The 20,228-nt window shown below is 43.6% G+C and overlaps 1 protein-coding gene across 1 annotated transcript; it reads right to left on the bottom strand.

The window, feature by feature from the left end:
* Positions 1-358: 358 nt before the first annotated feature.
* Positions 359-17,966, bottom strand: LOC144676533 (EVI5-like protein). Its single transcript, XM_078536930.1, has 5 exons — positions 17,794-17,966; positions 14,170-14,359; positions 7,385-7,609; positions 3,253-3,327; positions 359-1,226 (listed from the first exon to the last, which is right to left on the bottom strand). The coding sequence occupies exons 1-5, from the start codon at positions 17,919-17,921 to the stop codon at positions 1,089-1,091; spliced, it is 756 nt and encodes a 251-aa protein (XP_078393056.1). The 5' UTR covers positions 17,922-17,966; the 3' UTR covers positions 359-1,088.
* Between the last annotated feature and the right edge of the window lie 2,262 nt (positions 17,967-20,228).

Raw genomic sequence — 20,228 nt, 5'->3', positions numbered from 1 at the left:
TTGGACGAGCATTTGAAGGAAAAAAACTTGCAGGGTTTGGGGAATAGAGCGGGGGAATGGGACTGAGTGCTCCACGGACAGTCAGCATAGACTAGATGGGCCAAATTAACTCCTCCTGTGCCGTAAATTGACTCTATGGCTCTTGTAAATAACTGGGAGTTATCAATTCAGTCTTGTAATCCTACCCTGCTGCGGGCTTGAAAGGATAAATTTGTTAGGAAGAAAACAGAAGTCAATTGCCCCGTACATCCATTCTGTGGTGCACCGCATTACAGTAATTTTACATCTAATCTCATTTAGGAGTTCAGATTTCTAACATAGCTTGCAATCACTTCCAGGCATTCATTATTCATTATTTCCTCCTACTAAACATTGGCAAGACTGAAGCCATTGTTTCTGGTCCATGCTCCAAACTCCATCCCTCACCCTGGCAACAGTCTCAGAATAAGCCAGTCTTGTTCACAGCTTTGGTGTCACATGCAGTGAACTTCCAGCCTCTCATTCCTGCATCACTAAGACCACCTATCTCCACCTCTGCAACATTGCCCGACTTCACCCCCAACTCAGCTCATCTGCTTTGGAAAGCCTCATTGATGCCTTCACTAACTCTAGAATTGACTATCCCAACCCACTCCTGGCTGCTCTCCCACGTTCCACCCACCGTAAACTTGAGGTCATCTAAAATTCTGCTGCCTGCCTCTCAACTCACGCCAAGTCCCGTTTCCCTATCACCCCTGTCCTCGCTGACCTGAACCTTGACTGTAAAATTCTCACCCTTCGTGGTCTCGTCCCTCTCTACCTCTGCAATGTCTTCCAACCCCACAGCCCTCAGATATCTGTCTTCATCTAATTCCCTTGTGCGTTCCTGATTTTAATGCTCTGCCGTTGGTGGCCAGACCTTCAGTTGCCTCAGCTCCAAGTTCTGGAATTCCCTCTTTACACTTCGCTGCTTCTGAACTTGGCTTTCCTCCTTTAAAATGCTACTTGAAAAATACCTCCAAGCTTTTGTGAGTGAGCAAGGATTGCTCAGTTTACTCCAAGTGTTTCTCTCTCAATTCTCTCGAATGCAACGCCTGGCTTTGTAGGAATCAGCTGGTTACCTGTATTAAGTACTCAAACTGGTAGATGCAGAGTCCCAGCTCTGCCATACTGGGTTTGAAGAGCTCCCGCAATCGATATTCTTGCATCAAACGCACAAACACACAAAAGGCTTCTTCCTCGGGCATCTATAAAAGGAAAGAGAAATTTGCTGCAGGCGAGGCACCGGGAAAACGTGCAAACAATTTCATTTCTGCACAGGCTCAAATTAAACCATAAGGCTATTGGCTAAAGAGCAGCGATTATTGAGGAAGATTTCATTGTCAAAGAAGCAAATACAGAAGGTGTAAAAGAAGCTTCCAGCTCTTTACACAATCCCTTGGAAGAGCTGTGGGAAATAGTTATGGCGAGAATAAAATGTGGGTTTTAAATTCTTCCCCTGAGGCTATTCTGTTACTCTATTTGAAATGGGATTACTAGGTCTACAAGATTGCTATAACATTTAACAGAATAAACACCTGGAGCACTCACAGGGCTCCTAGAATGAGATTTTTAAAAGATCCACATAAAACTGGTTGTTACATCCTGACAATGTCAATGAATAAATATTCGACTACTCTTTGACAGCATTTCAGTTTTATGATGGTGTAGTTCAGGCAGCATCTTTCACAGGATGCCTGCTGTGAATAATAATGCCCTAAAATTAGGCTGACTACCTGGCAAGTTTCTGATTGTTTGTTTAATCTCAATGGGCTAGATGGATTACACACTCTACACACTGCTTTCATACAGGAGCATCAGTCAAGGCCTGTTCACTGGGTTAATACTGCACAAAGCAAGTTCCATCCTGTGTGCAGAACACCTGGTTATGTGAATCACAGAGCAGAAAAGACCCTTCGGCCCATCGAGTCTGCACCAACACATGAGAAACACCTGACCTTTCTACCTAATCGCATTTACCAGCACTTGGCCCATAGCCATGAATGTTATGACATGCCAAGTGCTCATCCAGGTACTTTTTAAAGGATGTGAGGCAACCCACCTCCACCACCCTCCCAGGCAGTGCATTCCAGACCGTCACCACCCTCTGGGTAAAACATTTTTCCTCACATCCCCCCAAACCTCCTGCCCCTCACCTTGAACTTATGTCCCCTCGTAACTGACCCTTCAACTAAGGGGAACAGCTGCTCCCTATCCACCCTGTCCATGCCTCTCATAATCTTATACACCTCGATCAGGTCACCCCTCAGTCTTCTCTGTTCCAACGAAAACAACCCAAGTCTATCCAACCTCTCTTCATAACTTAAATGTTTCATCCCAGGCAACATCCTGGTGAATCACCTCTGTACCCCCTCCAGTGAAATCACATCCTTCCTATAATGTGGCGACCAGAACTGCACACAGCACTCCAACTGTGGCCTCACCAAGGTTCTATACAACTCCAACATGACCCCCTTACTTTTGTAATCTATGCCTCAATTGATAAAGGCAGGTGTCCCATATACCTTTTTCACCACCCCACTAACATGCCCCTCTGCCTTCAGAGATCTATGGACACACACGGCAAGGTCCCTTTGTTCCTCAGAACTTCCTAGTGTCATGCCGTTCATTGAATACTTCCTTGTCAAATTACTCCTTCCAAAGTGTATCACCTCACACTTTTCAGGGTTAAATTCCATCTGCCACTTACCTGCCCATTTGACCATCCCATCTGTATCTTCCTGTAGCCCAAGACACTCAACCTCACCGTTAACCACCCGGCCAATCTTTGTGTTATCCGCAAACCTACTAATCCTACCTCCCACATAGTCATCTATGTCATTTATATAAATGACAAATAATAGGGTGAGCACAGATCCCTGTGGTACGCCACTGGACACTGGCTTCCAGTCACTAAAGCATCCTTCTCTCATCACACTCTGTCTCCTGCAACTAAGCCAATTTTGAATCCACCTTATCAAATTACCCTGTATCCCATGCACATTTGCCTTCTTTATAAGTCTCCCATGTGGGACCTTGTCAAAGGCTTTGCTGAAATCCATATGGATCAAATATCTGAAATAAAAGATTGCTCTAACAAAGCTGATCCTTGAAACACCAGGGAAAGGGTCGAGACCTTACACTAAGATACTTAGACACAAGCGCCATACCATTACAATGTTCAGCAGGAATTGCTGACCCTGGTACATCACTGGAGAAATTATTCACACTAACCTGCATGAGGAGCAGCCCCACAATGAATGCACTTCCTTGGCAATATCCAACTTCACGGTCAACTAGAGAGTATGCCTGTAACAAAGCAACTGAATGCAGTCTCAAACCTGGGAGAAAATTCAGATACTTACACCACATGGTGACTCAGCAGCACAGTGATGGTTAATAGACAGTTATATTGCTGCTTAACAATAATGGGAATGTTGGAAGCTCTGTCTGTCAAACTAACAAGGGCCTATAGAACCAACCTATCCAAGGTCTTGTTCAATTATTTGCACTACCTGGTATACATGAACGAGATTGCACTATAATGGATCTTAAGAGTACAGCTTAGTAAATGTTAAGTTTTCACCTTGCAGGTTATGACGATGCAAAACCCTCCATGGGTTATTCCTTGACAATTGTCAATGTGACTATTATCCGTGTGCTAATAATAAAGTGATAATGAGTCAGACATACCTCCATTGCCCATAGCCCATTGTCGCAGTATGTAACATGTCAGTCAGGCTGCTCAGTCACACGTGACAGAATCTAGGGAAAAGGCCATCCCTTGGTACACTGAGTTCCTTGGGTACATTAACCATTGTATATTTTCTGGAATACCGTCAACCCGTGAGGGTGCACAGGTAAGAGTTACACACACCAGCTTTTAAGCTTAAATTTACTGCTTTTGATTCAAATTCATTGAATTCGACTTCTTTCAGTGCTAACTTCTCTATTTGGTGTTGTCGATGTAATTCAAATCGAGTATAAAAGTACACGGGGAAGTAAAAGTGAAATGAATTATGGCTTGAACGGCTCAAGTTCAAGAATTGGTGAACCGCTGCTTTCTCTGCTGCAAATTAAATGACTCTAGTCTTGTTTGTCTAGTGTTTACTCTAAGGGTGAAATTTGTTTAATTTGAAATGACATTGCAGCCCTCAATGAGATCCCAACATCGAATTCACTTCCCCGTATCCATCATTCCATTTCCCAGCACTGAGTCGATAATTTAAAGATGTGCTGTATTATTCCAATCCCAAGCCACTTGAAGAAGTACGAGGCTAGACACTAATACTTTTCTTGATAATAGGTTTATTTACAGAATGCAGCATTCCATCCGTCTGCTTCCTATCTACTGTAGGCCTGAGGACAGCAGCCACTAATTGTTGCAATTTTGTATTTTTGCATTTTATTTCTGCTTTGCTCTTGATTTTAAGTCTAGGTTGAATATTTAAAGTTATTTTGTATTGAATCATACTTTGGAGACATTGATCTAAACCTAGCTGTGATTATTATTGATTAGTTAATCAAAGCACAAATCAGTAGGGACGTGTTTTCCCAAGACCTTGTTTTCCATGTTGGGCCATCCACAGCTCTTGTTTGGTTTACGACTCTGTTATTTTAGTAATCTAATGGGGAAAAAGTTATTTTTTTATTCATCAGAAGTCCCTTTACTTACTGTATTCGATGATCCTTGAACTACAACCAGGACAATGATTAGGCTTACATGGGGCGGTCAACTATGGTGTGGAATCAGGAGATGAAGTTTGATTGATGGACATGCAGCCTGACTGATGGCAGTTCAAAGGATGTGTAAACAACTTGAATAGGCAAATTTGTTGAGAGCCTGCAGTGCCTGTGAGGAGAATTGATAAGGACATGTGTTTACCAGGCCTGTTTTGAGAAGATCTGAACAAGGTCGCGAAAGACTGGAGTGGAGCAAGAAATCTGGCTTAAAAGGGACGCTGCTTCCAGGATTCAGTGCTGCAGCCAGAGTGGGATAGTCAACCACTGGAGGCTGCTGGGGGAATGGCCAGGAACAGAGTGACTGACTGCAGTACCCATCCACTGTGAGGTTATTTGGAGACTTTGAGATGTATGAACCAAAGGGAATTTTACCGAATTAGGTTCCTGTCGTGGGACAGACTAATTTGCAGTTATCCATTCTGGGGAGTTGTTGTAAGCAGACCAGTTTGAGGTTAACATTCGTAAAATAATAAATATATATAATATATAAATAATATATATGCCTGTAATATAGTATTATTAGAGTTGCCTTTCTTCCTTTTAATATATAAAGTGCTTTCTCCTTTCAATAAAGTTATCTTTATTTTTACTTTTTTTTTAAATCAATTATAATTGTTATATCACTATCATTATCTTAATTTTCATTATTCAATAATCATTCATTATTCAATAAAATTGTTGTTTTAACACGTTACTTGGCATTGTCACTCATTCCTGTTATGTCTGGAGTACAGCTCCGAACCCAAGTGAGACTCCGTAGGGATACTTTCATCCCCCTTACACAACCAACCAAGTGTCCCAGCAGTCTCTCTTTATAAGTGTTCTAAGTACTTAATTAAACAATGCCCTTCATCAGTGCATCTTAATATAATTAGAACTTCATTTACATGCCGTGGCATAGCACATAACCCTTTGTAGCCCACGGTGTAAGCATGAGTCCCCATATGATAAGTTACCATTTTAGAGCAGCCTTTAGGGAGCTATCTAACAGAAAGGTAGATGTTCCTTGCACACAGAGGCAAGACAACATTGAGGGGGTGTCAGTGATGGCCTCTTCAGTGTTGGGAAATGTAGTTCACTTTCCAGTATCCGTTATTTCAGGTTGGGATCGAATTGAGGAATGCAAAGTCTTGTGACTTTTTTTAAAAAGTAGGATATCCTGAGAAATTGCAGACCTGTCTGAATTAGGACTGATGTGGTTCTAATCGGATCTGTGTCTTAACTTCATTTATCCACCTTTGTTCCAAACACGAACCTTACCTGACAAAAATCTATCAATCTCAGTTCTGAATAGCCACAGTGGCCTCAACAGCTTTTTGGGGGAGAATGTTCCAGATTTCCACCATTGTGTGTGAACAAGGCCTTCCTGATATCACCCCTGAATGCAAAATGCTGCAGATGCTGGAAATCTGAATTATGAACAGAAAATGCTCAGCAGGTCCGGCAGCATCTGTGGAGAGAGAAATCAAGTTAATATTTCAGGTTGATGGCCTTTCTGAGCCAGTTCTTGTGAAAGGTCATCAATCTAAAATGTTACCTGTTTCTCCCTCCACAGATGCTACCTGACCTGCTGAGTATTTCCAGCACTGTTTTATATCACTCCTAGTGGCCCAACTCTAATCTTAAAGTTGTGGGCCCTTGTTCCAGAGTCCCCCACCAGAGGAAATAATCCTCCACAGTTCCCAGTTTCTCGCCTTTAGTAAATAATCCGATTTAACTTTTTCAGGTCCAAAGTGGATGACCTCACACCCACCCCACACTGAACTCCATCTGCCACAGATTTTCCCCACTTCCTTAATCAATCAATGTCCCTTCACAACTTCTGCTCCCATTTACTCTATTACTGTTTCACCACGGGAGAGATTCTCTTGGTGAATTTATAGAGCAAATCTAAACCACACATCCTTTTTGGCCAAAATGTTGTAACTGGGGAAGTTACAAAGGTCACAAAGTGAAGCTTCACTCAACATCCAGGCCAAGCAGCTGCTGTACCTGGAAACAGGCTTCAGGGTGTGCATGCCTGCTCGTTGTGAGGTGTACTTTTAGAAATTCAATCAATCCAACATGAATAATTTACAAGACACTGGACTCCCCAACAAAATGTTTCCATAACCCAGCAACTTGCCTTCAAAAGCTTGCATCTATATAGTAAACCCAGGAGAGATCGGAGAACCAGAGGGGTTTAGGGAGGGAATTCCAGAGCTTAGGGCCAAGACAACTGAAGACACAGACAACAGTTGTGAGATGGAGGAAGTGGAGGATGGACAAGAGCCTGAATTGAAGGAGTGCACAGCTCTCAAAGGGTTGTTGGGGCTGGAGGAGGATATGGAGATAGGGAGGAGCGAGGCCATTAAGGGGTTGGAACATAAGATGAGAATTTTAAATTTGGGGTGCTGCTGGACCCATGAGACGATTTAAGTCGGTGACCACTGGGGTGATGGATGAATGAGACTTGATGTGAATTCAGATATGGGCAGAGCTTTAGATGAGCTTAAGTTTACAGGGGGCTAAAACTGAGAGGCCAGCCAGAGGAGAATAGGAATAATCAAGGTTGGAGTAAACAAGTCTTCAGCAAAGGGATGAGGAAATCATAACTGGGTTGGAGTTAAGTCTCATCTCTCACCTTCATGACATTGAACAGCACCTCTTGTCCGAGACTGTCTTGTCCTTTAAAGAATTCATGCTCTGGGTACGTGCGAGCAATGTCTCTCCGGATCAACTTCTCACAGGGAGAGGTCATCTTTAGCAACTCTGAATACTGATTTTTCACCGGCATGTCAGTCGCATTGCATAGTAACTGCCAGACAATCCCCCGGAAATGGTGCGGAATTCCTTTCCGAATAAGCTCCTGAAAAGAAGAGACATTTCTTTCATTTCTTCCCCCTCTTATCCAATTTCCCTTCTACCACCTGAAAAGGCACTGGGCTAATGTTTCCTGTGCAGCGAAACCCTGCAGCCCTTTGCCCAAGTAACTACTCTACACAGAAGCCCAAACACCGAGCAAATCAACCACATTGAGCAACTCCAGCAGAGGTTACTGGACAGCTTTAAGGAGAAGACCTGGCCATTTTCCCCTCCTTAGCTTAGAGCCACTGAGGACAGCTACAGCATCAGTATCCAGAGAAAGGGTTATTGCTATTGGCTTCAGTATGCCAACCCAGAACCCTTCCATTCTGTAATTACCCATTAAGACAAAAAGAAAGGCCTACAGAGAATGACATATTGTTTATCAGATATGAACACAATGTTCAAATCACAACCAACCATGCAGTCAGCAAAATCCTTCAGAGCTGCCCACGGGGTGGGAGAATAGCATGTGCTCATTAACCCCTCCAGCTTTTCCCTCCCGCATAGTGCTCAGCACCTTACTAACCTGGCAAGATCACCTCTACACTTTCTAGATTTGACCTTCAACCAGAAATAAAATGAAGTGACGTTTTGAACTGAAGCTCATTAAGTCTTTCTATTATCGGCGTGGTGGGGGAACTTTGGAGCATGAGCATCCGCAGGCAACAGTCAGGTTAGTAACTTGCTCAAGAATCTTTCACTGCAGTCCTGAGTACCCCAATGACAACATCATCTTTCCCTTGTGCATGATACTCGAGCTCTGGTTGGCACTTTCTTACAGCAGGGGCCACCGAAGATTGATAACTCCAGAGTTGGTAAGAATTGAAACTGTATCCCTCACTGTTACACAGTCTGATGGTTCTCAAACTCACTGTGTAACACTTTACTCCAAACCCTTCCCATCCCGACTCACCCCACCACCCTCCTGGGTGCATTAGGAATAAGAGTTATTTCATCTCAAGTCTATCCCCTCTCCCACACACCATAATACTGTTGTTAGGGCAAGGGAGAGTGGGGAAATTAAACTCCTTTATTTTTCTCGCCCTATGTCCTAAGCAGAGGTGTTTTAATTTTTGAAATAGGCTTTGGCGTGTTTCCCCAGACTTCTGTTTGTGAAGTTAATTTAAAAGTGACTCGCAGCAAACTCTCTTTAGGGTTAAATCAGAAGTATTGTTTATTCATGCATTCAAACACAGGGGAGATTGTCGCAACTGCATACACAGGAGATAGGAAAGAAAAGAGTTTTACAATTAGGAATAACTTAAAACAAAAAAAACAAAGATGTGGATATTAATTCACATGAATGTCAAGAGTCCAGAATGTCAGAGTCCACTGAGGGTTCCTTCACCTTAGGAGTTAAAGTTCAGGTGGGTTTAGCTAGCTGAAAGCAGGAGTTGCAGAATTCCTTTAAAGTTGGTGCTGACGCAGCAAGTTGGGGTTGGTATCCAGAGACTTGGTCCACTCTACAGGCAATGGCAGGAATCTTCCAGAGAACAAGGTTTTGACTTGAGACAGGCTTTGTTGTCAGCCTGGAGTCCTGCTTTGATGTTGACAGGTTGGATGTTAATAGCAGACTGCCCTTGGAGTTCAGGAATGTAACATTAAAACTTTCCAAAGGCTAAAGAAGTTTAGGTCATGTGATGTTGCCCATTGATGAGACATTTTCAGGGTAACAATCAGTTTCTATGCCTCTGGTCAAAATCTATCATTCACCTTAGGAGATAGATGGTGGTTATTAGCACCTCCACACATATAGCAAGTTTCGATGGCTCTCTCTTGTTATAAGTCCAGGCTGGGCAGACAGAACATATGCTGCTGCCTTATTTCATTGACTCTAATGGGTTCACACAATGATAGGTGAGAGATTCCATGAGGATGAGGGTTGAGCTTTGTCCTCTAATTGCTGCTGGAAGCTTCCAGAACTGTAGCCACCGTACAAATCATGTGACCTGCAGCAGCCATGTTTTTTCTCCAGCAAAGTCCATTATTAAATGTGCAGAAAGTACAATTTGATTCAGTTTAGGATCTCTTTCATGTCTTATGGACATGACACTGTCTTTATCAAAGATCTCTGTATGGTCATTCAGTGACTAACTCTGTTAGGGTAGGGTGGATGTGTGATGTGTGTCAGTGTTGGGGCAGGTGACTAAGAGCTGTGAGCCGACTGTAAGTATGTTTTAGCAAACAGATCTCTGCACAAGGTGCTAAAGCTTTAGGTCATGTACTCATCAGGACAAACACAAGGATGTCAAATTTCAAATGATCACGAGGAGAAAAGGATGCTGATTGGTTGGTAAATTGAGAAAATTTAAACAACAGGTTAAGGAAGCCATTTTATACTGTTACTATGCCACAGCTACGTATTTTCCACGAACAGAATACTGCCGTCAGTCCAAAAAGACATTCTGCCTGCCACACAATTGAGCAACATCGTGTCAGAATTTCAGTGCTGGTGCAACACAAGCCTTTCATCCCAGCGATTAGCTGATCGAATCACACAGCACCTTCCTTCAGTTGTTCATAGTAGCCAGTGCACAGGCTGTAATGTCGAGCTCGCAATATGGCTCATTTACACTTGTGAGAAGCAACATATATTTCATAAGCAGGGACCCATTGTCTGCAAACAAAGCAAATATGTTCAAGCCTTGTGCCATTTTTCAATTACCCAGGAGCTTTGGGAGCCTATAGTTCCCTGTTACTTTCTCCACAGCAATGCCTTGGCCAATCAGAGTTGACTTACCAACCAATCAGCACCCTCTTCTCCTGTAGTTTACAATGTTGTGATCATTTGAAATTTGGCATTCTTGTGTTTGTCCTGATGAGTGCAGGGTGAAAAGCTTCTGCTCTCTTTTCAGCAATATTCAAGCTCTGCACTACAAAGCAACTGCTAGCTACTGTTGTACACGCAGAAGACTATAGTGTGGTAATGCTGACAGACCCTGGAATTTCAGCCTCATGCGAGAACATTAAAAGGATCCCCTCCGCTGAACGTCATCCCAAGTGGTTAATAAATTCAGAATTTTTCTGAGGAATACACAAATGAAAGGTTAAACTATTGTGTTTTGGACAACAGCTGTAGGATTCCTGGATATCTGATTTTGAAAGAGATTTTCTCTCCCTCTCTCGCTATATCCCCAAAGCCAGCAATCCACCCTTCATATTCGCCACCCCCCACCCAGCCCCGATGCCACTCGAGCCAGTCTCCAGGAGGCAAGTGACAGCAGGTAGTTTCCATTCTCAGTGCGTAAAGCCAGGTGCTGCTTCCTGTAATACCACAGGATATAAAATACAGACAAACACCCGGATACAAACAGCTGCATCTCTGAGCAAAAAACTCACTACAAAAAAAAACATTTAGAGCTAGATTCCCACCCATGCAATTGCTGGACTTCCAATTCCCAATCTGCACATTAACAGCAAATGGGTTATTCAAGGAGCAGTGGGGCTGAGTAGGGATGAAAATGGAGATCAACTGGTGGACGCAGAATGCATGGTTGAGGTGTTTTCCAAGAAAGAGGACTTTGCCAAAGCTAGTTTAACTAAGACGGGTCTTGTGGTGCAGTGGGTAGTGTCCCTACCTTTGGGCCTGAAGCTCCAGGTTCAAGTCTCACTCCAGACTTGATGGCCACAGAAGGCATGTTCATAACATAGCCAGATTATCAGCTTGTAAATCCTTCCAATACACCTGATGGCAGGCTGTAAGAGTGGGAGTGTTTCCTGGTCAGCCATACTGCAGGAGGCAACAGTAAACCACTGCAGTTATTTGCCAAGCACAGTCATGGACCAATCCAATGGGAGTCCATTGTCATCAACACCCTCTTAGAGCATGGTACCCGAAAGAGTAGGAGATTGCCAGGATATTGGGTGAGATGAAACAAAGGGGAAGCATCAAAATGGCTGGCAGCACTCACTGAATAAGTCACCTCACCCAAACAGGATGCATCATAGGTTCCAGAGGAAGACCAGGGTAGAAATTGCAGAGGCGCTGGCCAAAATTTTTGAATCTTCCTTAGAATGTGGTGCCAGAGGGCAGCAGGACTTGTTCAAAAAGGTGGAGGAGGAGAAACCTGACAATTACAGGTCAGTCACTTTAATATCAGTGGCTGGGGAAGCTTTTTAGAAACAATAATCCAGGAGAAAATTAACAGCCATTTGGATAAGCATGGATTAATAAAGAGGAGCCAGGACAGATTTATTAAGGATAAATTATGTTTGACTAGCTTGATTAAAGTTTTTAATGAGGTAACAGAGTGGATGATGAGACTTTAGCTCACGGTTTAAATATGAACTTCCAAAAGGCAATTTATCAAATGCCACAAATTAGGCTCGTTAGCAAATTGAATCCATGGGATAAAAGCGACAGCAGCAGCAGCACGGACACAAAATTAGCTGTGGGATAGAAAACAGTTGTAGTGAATCAGACTGGAGGGTAAGTGTATAATGTTCAGTATGAAGGCCGCTGCTGTTTCTAATATACCTCAGTGACTTGTACTTGGAGGTACAAGGCCTAATTTCAAAATTTGTAGTTGACATAAAACCTGGAAGTGTAGTGAACAGCAAGAAAGACAATAATAAACTTCAAGATGACACAGACAGGCTGATGGAATAGGCAAACCCATGGCGGATGAAAGTCAATATAGAAAAGTGAGGAGTGGTAAGTCTTGGTGGGAAGAATGAGGAGAAACATTCAATCCTAAATGAAGTCTAAAAGGCGGCACACCTGGCCAGGGTGAGTGTGTTTGTGGACAAATCTTTGAGGGCAGCAGGACAGGTTAACTAGGCAATTACTAAGGCACGTGGGATCCCGAGTTTTAGAAATAGAAGCATACAGTACAAATGCCAGGAAGTTACCACCTAGAAGGACAAGGACAGCAAGTAGATGGGAATACCACTACCTGGAAGTTCCCCTCCAAGCCACACATTATCCTTACTTGGAAACATATCGCTGTTCCTTCACTGTCGCTGGGTCAAAATCCTGGAACTCCCTCCCTAACAGCACTGTGGGTGTACCTACACCACAGGGACTGCAGCGGTTCAAGAAGGCAGCTCATCACCACCTTCTCAAAGGCAATTAGGGATGGGCAATAAATGCTGGCCCAGCCAATGACACCCACATCCCATAAAAAAAGTTATGCCAGACCTTCAACACAAGTTCACCAGTCCAATTCTGAACACCACACTTTGGGAAGGCTTTGGAGAGGGTATAGAGGAGATGAACTAGATTGGATCCAGGGATAAGGGATTACAATTACATGGTTAGGCTGGAGAAGCTGCGTTTTTTAAAATTTATTCTTTAATGGGATGTGGGTGTCACTGGCAAGGCCAGCATTTGTTACCCATCCCTGATTGCCCTTGAACTGAATGGCTTGCTAGGCCATTTAGAAGGCATTTAAGAGTCAAGTCTGGAGTCACATGTATGGCAGACCAGGTAAGGACAGGTTTCCTTCCCTAAGGGGCATTAGTGAATAAGACGGTTCCAGTTTCATGGTCTTCAATACTGAGACTAGCTTTATATTCCAGATTTTATTAATTGAATTTAAATTCCACTGGTGGTGGGATTCGAAACCCCACCCCAGAGGATTAGCTTTAGCCTCTGGATTAGTAGTCCAATGGCATTACCTCTACACCACCATCTCCCCTTAACCTGGAGCTGTTCTCCTTAGAGCAGAGAAAGGCAAGAGGAGATTTGATAGAACTGGTCAAAATCATAAAGGCCTTAGATTGTTTATCTTGATTTGCTGTCTCTCCAATGGCCGATGGGAATAATCAGGGACACGGATTTGAGGTGAATGGCAAAAGACCGGGACCAACATAAGGACATATATTTTTACACAAGTGGCTAGGGTTTCGAAAACTCTGCCTGACAGCGGTGGACAAAGCAGCCTTCAAAAGAGGATTGGGTAAACGCTTGGAGAAAAAAGGGGTGTGGAGGAGTGGCACAAACTGCATTGGTCCTTCAAACAGCCAGGGCAGGTTTGATGGGCCGAAGGTCTCCTGTTCTGTTATACTCTATGAACAGTCTTTCAACTCTATAACCATTTAATGCAATGATATGGAATATAATGAAGTTTGTAATTTCTTCAAATTTCCCAAGTTGATCAATTGAAACCAGATTGGAAGGGAGGGTGCTGAGCAGGAGTTAAGTCCCACTGCAAAGTAACGGGGACTTTATGGTTTATGGGGTCTGATAGGCTGAAGGAAAAAAATGAACGTTGGAAAGCCATGATAAGAAACTGAAAACATCTGGAATGTAAAGCAAGCCAGTTAGCTTCTGGAGGAGGATGAGGTAACATTTTGATGGGCTCCACCAAACTTTCAACTACTTCTCCCTTCTTTTAGCTGCCTGATATATTGGCCCAGCATTTTCTGCTCTCATAAAACTGCCAGGCCCTTGACCTGATTGATACCAGCAAGATCTGGAGGCTGATTATCTGCTTTACCATTTTGGAAACGGTAAAATTACATGGTGGTTCTGGCAGCAGGCTGGTGAACAGGAATTGCCACAGGCCTTTCATCAATAATATTGGCAAAATAACAAGCCGCACCCCCCGTGTCACTCACCCGCAGCAGTTTCTCTTTCTTTTTGCGCACTTCCTCCCATTCGTTGATCAGCCGGCCCCACAGGATCCATGTGTCTTCCTCCAAGTGGCTCAAGTTGCTCGAAGCTGAGGAGCTGGAGACCAGTGAGCCGCTGCTGTTCCGTCGCGACCCATTCACCGACCGTAATGACTTACTGTCGGCCTCCAGCAACCTAGCAAAAGTCGAGAGAGACAATTCCAGTGGGGGTTTCTGGACTCGTAATGGGATATTACTGTTTTGTAAAATGCACACCACGTCTCAGTAATTCCCCTCACACTAGAAACTGGTGCAGCAGTCACAACGGCCAGTCCTTCAATGAGAATGTTGTGTCGCATTAATGACAGGAATCGGCAGTCAACGTAAAAGTTGAAGGAAACCACAATAGTGAGTGCCAGTAATAGGGAACAACCTGCGGCTCCTATCTCACCTGCATGCCCACTCAAACATATCCCAAACAAAATCCTCTGACAACTTGCGCAGCTTCAGCTGAACCCAGTATCAGCTATTTCATGGCTCACCATGGAGGCGAGGCTTATAGGTGCTCCCAATAATGTTTGGGTCTATATTATCCGGCTCAGAAATATGTCAACGCACTGGCTCACGGAGAATAGATCAAAAATGAAACCGCCCAGGTACAGTATGTTTTACACTGAAGCAGTACTGGATTTCTGTCACCAGAGGGCCCCTGTCAGCTAAAACGCGAGAGGGGTCAAAAGATGGGCACTGCAGCATTTTAATTCCAGGGAGGGGCAGGATTAGGGGAACACTGCACACTCTAGATGGACAGTCTTAAATAATACCTCCCAATGTCTGCTGCCTCAACATCTACCCAAATCTTCCTCGGGTTTTCCTGCAGTATCAGCCTCCCTGGGACGTTCACTCTATGCTTTCACCAGCCTCTGCGTAACATTTATCAAGGTGTGTGTGTGCAGCACTCTCCAGGTTTGAAGCAATGCAATACAATAATGCACACCCAGGGTCAGATTTTCAATTCCTTCCCCAATAGCAATGCATTTTGGAAGGAAAAATTAGGAAACGTAATATAAACTAAAGGATAGTTTTAAAGGGAGAAATGGACTGCGTAGGGGGAAAATCACATACGCAACTGTTCATGCACAACAAGTTAGTGAGGCTGTTAAAGATCTTTGCCTTTATCAATAGAGCAAAACAAGTTGCGATAAACTTTTATAAATCACCGAATCATCCCGAGCTGGAGGATGGAGTTTAAATTCTGGGCACCGTGCTTTAAGGAACTTTGTCAAGGCCTTAAAGAGGGAACAGAGCAGATTTACTGGAAAGGTACCAGGGGATGAGGAACTTCAGATACTGCATGTCAAAAGACTAGAGCTGAAGTTATTCTCTTTAGGGCAGAGGTGGTCAGTGGAAGGCTTAGACATTCAAAGTTACTAAAGGGGTTTATTAGAGCAGGCGGCTGCCACAAGGAGGGTCAGCAACCAGAGGGCACGGATTTCAGAAAATTAGCTGAAGGATTAGAGGAGCAAAGAGGATTTTTTTTTAAAAAAATGTCGCGAGTTATGATGATCTGGAACGCACTGCCTGGAAGGATGGTGGAAGCAAATTCAACAGGAACCTTCAAACAGAATTGGTAAATGATTGCAAAGGGAAGATTGGCAGCACTGTGGAGAAGCAGCAGGGGAGTGCAACTAATTGGACAGCTCTTTCAAAGAGCCAGCAAGGCAGGCACAGGGAGCTAAATGGCCTCCATCTATGCTATATGATTCTATCATCGCCACACTGCACAGATTTCCCAATCTATCCCACATAAATCGAGCCTACCAAAACATCTGGTGCTTAAATTGATGATAAAGTTCATGGCTAGGTCCTCCTCCTGACCTTCTGACTTACAGCGGGTACTCTAGATTCCTTCCCATCAATGTCTCCCATCTTTATTCACAAAGCTTTGTATTTGTTTTCTTCAAACTCAATAACCCAATCCAACCATCCGCGATGAAGTCAATATCCTGTACTGGCCGCTCGCCATACAACTGTGAAACAATAAACGAGGTGTACGATGGTCAGATGGTACTTAGCAACATGTCTCAGTTCATGACATAAGAATGATTATGAGGTAAACTCTCCTTTGGGGTATAAGGCGGGAAAATGTGAACTTGTCCACTTTGGCATGAAGGAGCAGCATATTATTTAAATGGAGAGAGATTGCACAACTCTGCAATGCAGAGGGGATCTGGGTGTCCTGCTACATGAATCACAAGTAGTTAGCATGCAAGTACAGCAAGTGATTAAGAAGGCAAATGGAATGTTGTTTATTGCAAGGGGAATGGAATATAAAAGTGTGGATTATTTTGCTAGAGCTGTACAGGGCATTCATGTGACCATATCTAGAGTACTGTGTACAGTTTTGGTTTACTTATTTAAGAAAGGACATAAATGCATTAGACGCAGCTCAGAGAAGGCTCACTCGACTGAGTGGGATGGGGGAGGCTACCTTATGAGGAATAGTCGGACAGGCTGGACGTATCCATTGGAGTTCAGAAGAACAAGAGGTGATCTTATTAAAACACCAGGTCCTGAGAGGACTTGACAGAGTGGATGCTGAAAGGATGTTTTCCCTTGTGGGAGAGACTAAAACTAGGGGACACAGTTTAAAAATAAGGAGTCGCCCCTTATAAGATGGAGGTGAGAAGAGTTTTTTTTTCTTTCAGGGGGGTCATGAGTCTTTGGAACTCTTCCCCAGAGACCAGCGGAGGCACAGTCATTGAATATGTTTAAGGCAGAAGTAGATTGACTCCCTTGCTAGTCAGTAACTAAGGCTATCGGGAGGTAGGTGTAACATAGAGTTGAGGCCACAATCAGATCAGCCATGATCTTGTTGAATGGCAGAGCAGGCTTGAGGGGTCGAATGGCCTACTCCTGCTCCTAATCCGTGTGCTCGTATGTTCCTGTTGCACAAACAGTGTACAGTGCATCTCCAGGACACACACTGTACCGAGCTCAGGAGGATTCTTTTCCTGACTGTCTTATGGAGAATAATTTAATTTAGGATAATATCAGACTTTCACACTAAGAATTGCAAAACAAAGTGCCAAAATAAAGTCCTTGACATTTCATGACTGTAAAGCAACATTAAATGTTGCAAATTGTACTTCACCGCTAGAAAATAATCAGCGAACAGAATCACAATAGAAATCACAGAATGGAGACAGCGGAAGCCGTTACTGCAGGTTACCCCGGACAGTCACCCTCACTGGTATAATAAACCTTGAAGGAAATGCACCAAAAATTATGAACAGGAAAGATACTGCAATCGTAGCTCACATATCATTCTGATGAAGAAAATCTTTCAGCACACAAGCTAATAGGGCTACCACAGGGGATAGCAAAACACCTACCGTGGCAAAGAAACAATCCTCAGAATCTCCGGAGCGACCAGACTGCCCTTTTATTCCATGCTTTTTAATCAAGAACGGGCTTAGAAGAAATAAAGATTCAAGCCACAGGCTTGACCCAAATAGTGAGCCCAGCTTAGTTCTAATTCAGAAAACACAGCTCTGGTTAAATTGCAGCATTGGAAGCTTCCTTGCTACAATGTCACCCACCTTGTGTTCTCCTACAAACAACCCTCACCTGTTTTGCTCCTCCAACTTCGCCAGTAGTTCCAGCTCATCTGGACTGAGGTTATCAGAGGAGGAAGAATCAGGACTGACTGCCGGGCTCGCCATGGGAACAAGGCTTTGCAGTGTTAGGGTCTTCATCCATCAGAAGGTAAAGCACTGTTTCCCGGCAAAATTTATATCATCTAGGAGAGATGGAGAATAGAGAGCTTAACATTGACAACCATCAGATAATCTCTGGTATATACTAGGTGCAGCCAGTTTACCCCAAAGTAAAAGAGATGCACTCCACACCAAAATTAGTCAAGTTAACAGATTTCTTTCCTCAACTAGACCAGGCAAGTAAATAAAAAAGACCTACATTTATATAATGCCTTGCACAACCTCAGGACAATCAAGTGTTTTACATCCATTGAAAGTACTTGTGAACTGTAGTCAATGTTATAACGCAGGGAAGGCAGCAGCCAATTTGTACATGGCAAGGTCTCAAACAGCAGTTAATGGCCAGGTCATCGGCTTTGCCTCGGATGCGGTATAAATATTGGCTCCTGACACCTGTTCTTCTTTGAATACTGCCATGGGTTCTTTCACGTCCATCTGAGAGGGCAGAGCCTCGGGTTAACATCTCATCTGAAAGACAGCACCTCTGACTGTGCAGCACTCCCTCAGTACTGCCCCAAAGGGTCATCCTGGATTATATGCTCAAGTCCTAGAGTGGGGTTTAAAAGCACAGCTTTCTGACTCACTCACACAGGCAGGAGTGTGATCACGGAGCCTTGGCCACCATTTAAAGCCTCATTTTCCCTTATCCATGACTGCAAAAGAGTCCCCTGAATTGGTGCGGTTACTATTACTGCTGGGTGCCAGCACACGTGGTTTTGAAAATAGCCATGTGGGGGTGAACTATTTTGAAGTCTTTCATAACAAGTGCAAAGTGAACCAATTTTAAATATTAATGCACTGAAGCTTGCAGCTTTCATAGAATAAAGTGCTGAACATTTTTCAGCACTTTCATTGCACAAGTAGTACAGCCATTGCCTTCAGGCATTCTTGCAATATTGATGTGGCCTAGTCTATTTGTATCAACAAGGCCCACACTACCCATTCCATTGCTGGTTAAGTGATGTATTTTTGTTACTTCCAGTCCAAGTTTTTTTTTGCCCAGATTACACTTGGTCCTATTTCCAGCCCTGACTCCATTTGCTGGAAGGTTACACCCAGGAAAAAAGGTAGCCAGCTGACAACAGAATTACAGCAAGTTTAGCAAATGGACTTAAACCGTTACATCTCAAATCGCATGTTGAGCTGGCACAAGGCAAGAGTACAATGTATTGAGCCACTGTGGCAAAAGATAGACTTATAGCGAGAGCCAGAGCCACACAGCCAGAGTTCCTGGCCACAGAAACACCATCAAAGGGACCAGGCAATAATTGTTCCAAAACATGGAGCCTGATTAGAGAAGCCATTCCTATATAAGGCAGTATCTATGGATGGTAGAGACTAAAATTGGATTGTTTTCTTAATGACTTGAGAACAGGAACTGTGTGCAAGCAAAGGGATTTTGGCGTGTATGAATACAAGTCACTAAAAACTACAGCATGAGAACAAAAAGCAATCAAAATGGCCAATGGCGTATTGGCCTCTTTCTCGAGAGGGTGGTAATATAAAGTGGTGGATTGAGGAGTGATTGAAGTCCCATTGGGAATCCACATTCTGTCAGCAACATACTTCAGGAAGGGGCGCAGCACAGATTCAGTACAATGGCATAGGGGCTTAATGGGTTAAGTTAAGAGAACTGGTTGTATGATCTTGGGGAAATCTCACCGAGACATTTCAAATGATAAAAGCATGCGATAGGGCAGAATGGTGAAATTATTTCCTCTGGTGAGGGAGTCCAGAACAAGGAGGCACAACATTAAAATTATAGCAGTCAGGAGTGAAATCAGGAAGCACTTCCTTCCTTTCCCCCATAAATGTCAGTGGAAATCTGGAACCCTCTCCTCAAAAGGCTGGGGATTCTGGGGCTCAAATGAAATTTTGAAGACAGCAATCGTTAGAGGTGTTTAGGTCAGAGTATCAGGGGCAGGTACATGGAGATTAAGTACAGAGCAGGCATGATCTAACTTAATAGTGGAATAGGCTCGAGGGGAGGGGTGAATGACTGACTTTGGTTCTTTAATTCACGTTCTGATAGCTGCATCAATCACTTTGAACCAATTCTTTGACCAGCGGAGCTGCGGTTCAGGAGCAGAGAGAAAGGAAGAGCAGGTACTGAAAAAACGTCCATTCATTTGGAGTATTTAAAAGAGGGGGCATTCAGGCAAAGTAGCCGATCGGGAATAGAACCTTTGACTGTTAACTGCACCGTTCCAAGAAATTCAGGCCACAGAAAACATACCTTAATTTATTTCTGACGGGGATTAAAGCTCATCATGTGGGAAGAAAGTA

The sequence above is a fragment of the Cetorhinus maximus genome, unplaced genomic scaffold (assembly GCF_964194155.1).
Source record: "Cetorhinus maximus unplaced genomic scaffold, sCetMax3.hap1.1 HAP1_SCAFFOLD_1674, whole genome shotgun sequence".
NCBI classification, from domain to species: domain Eukaryota; kingdom Metazoa; phylum Chordata; class Chondrichthyes; order Lamniformes; family Cetorhinidae; genus Cetorhinus; species Cetorhinus maximus.
Note: the sequence above shows the minus strand (reverse complement) of the source record. Positions and strands in the feature narration are given on the sequence as shown.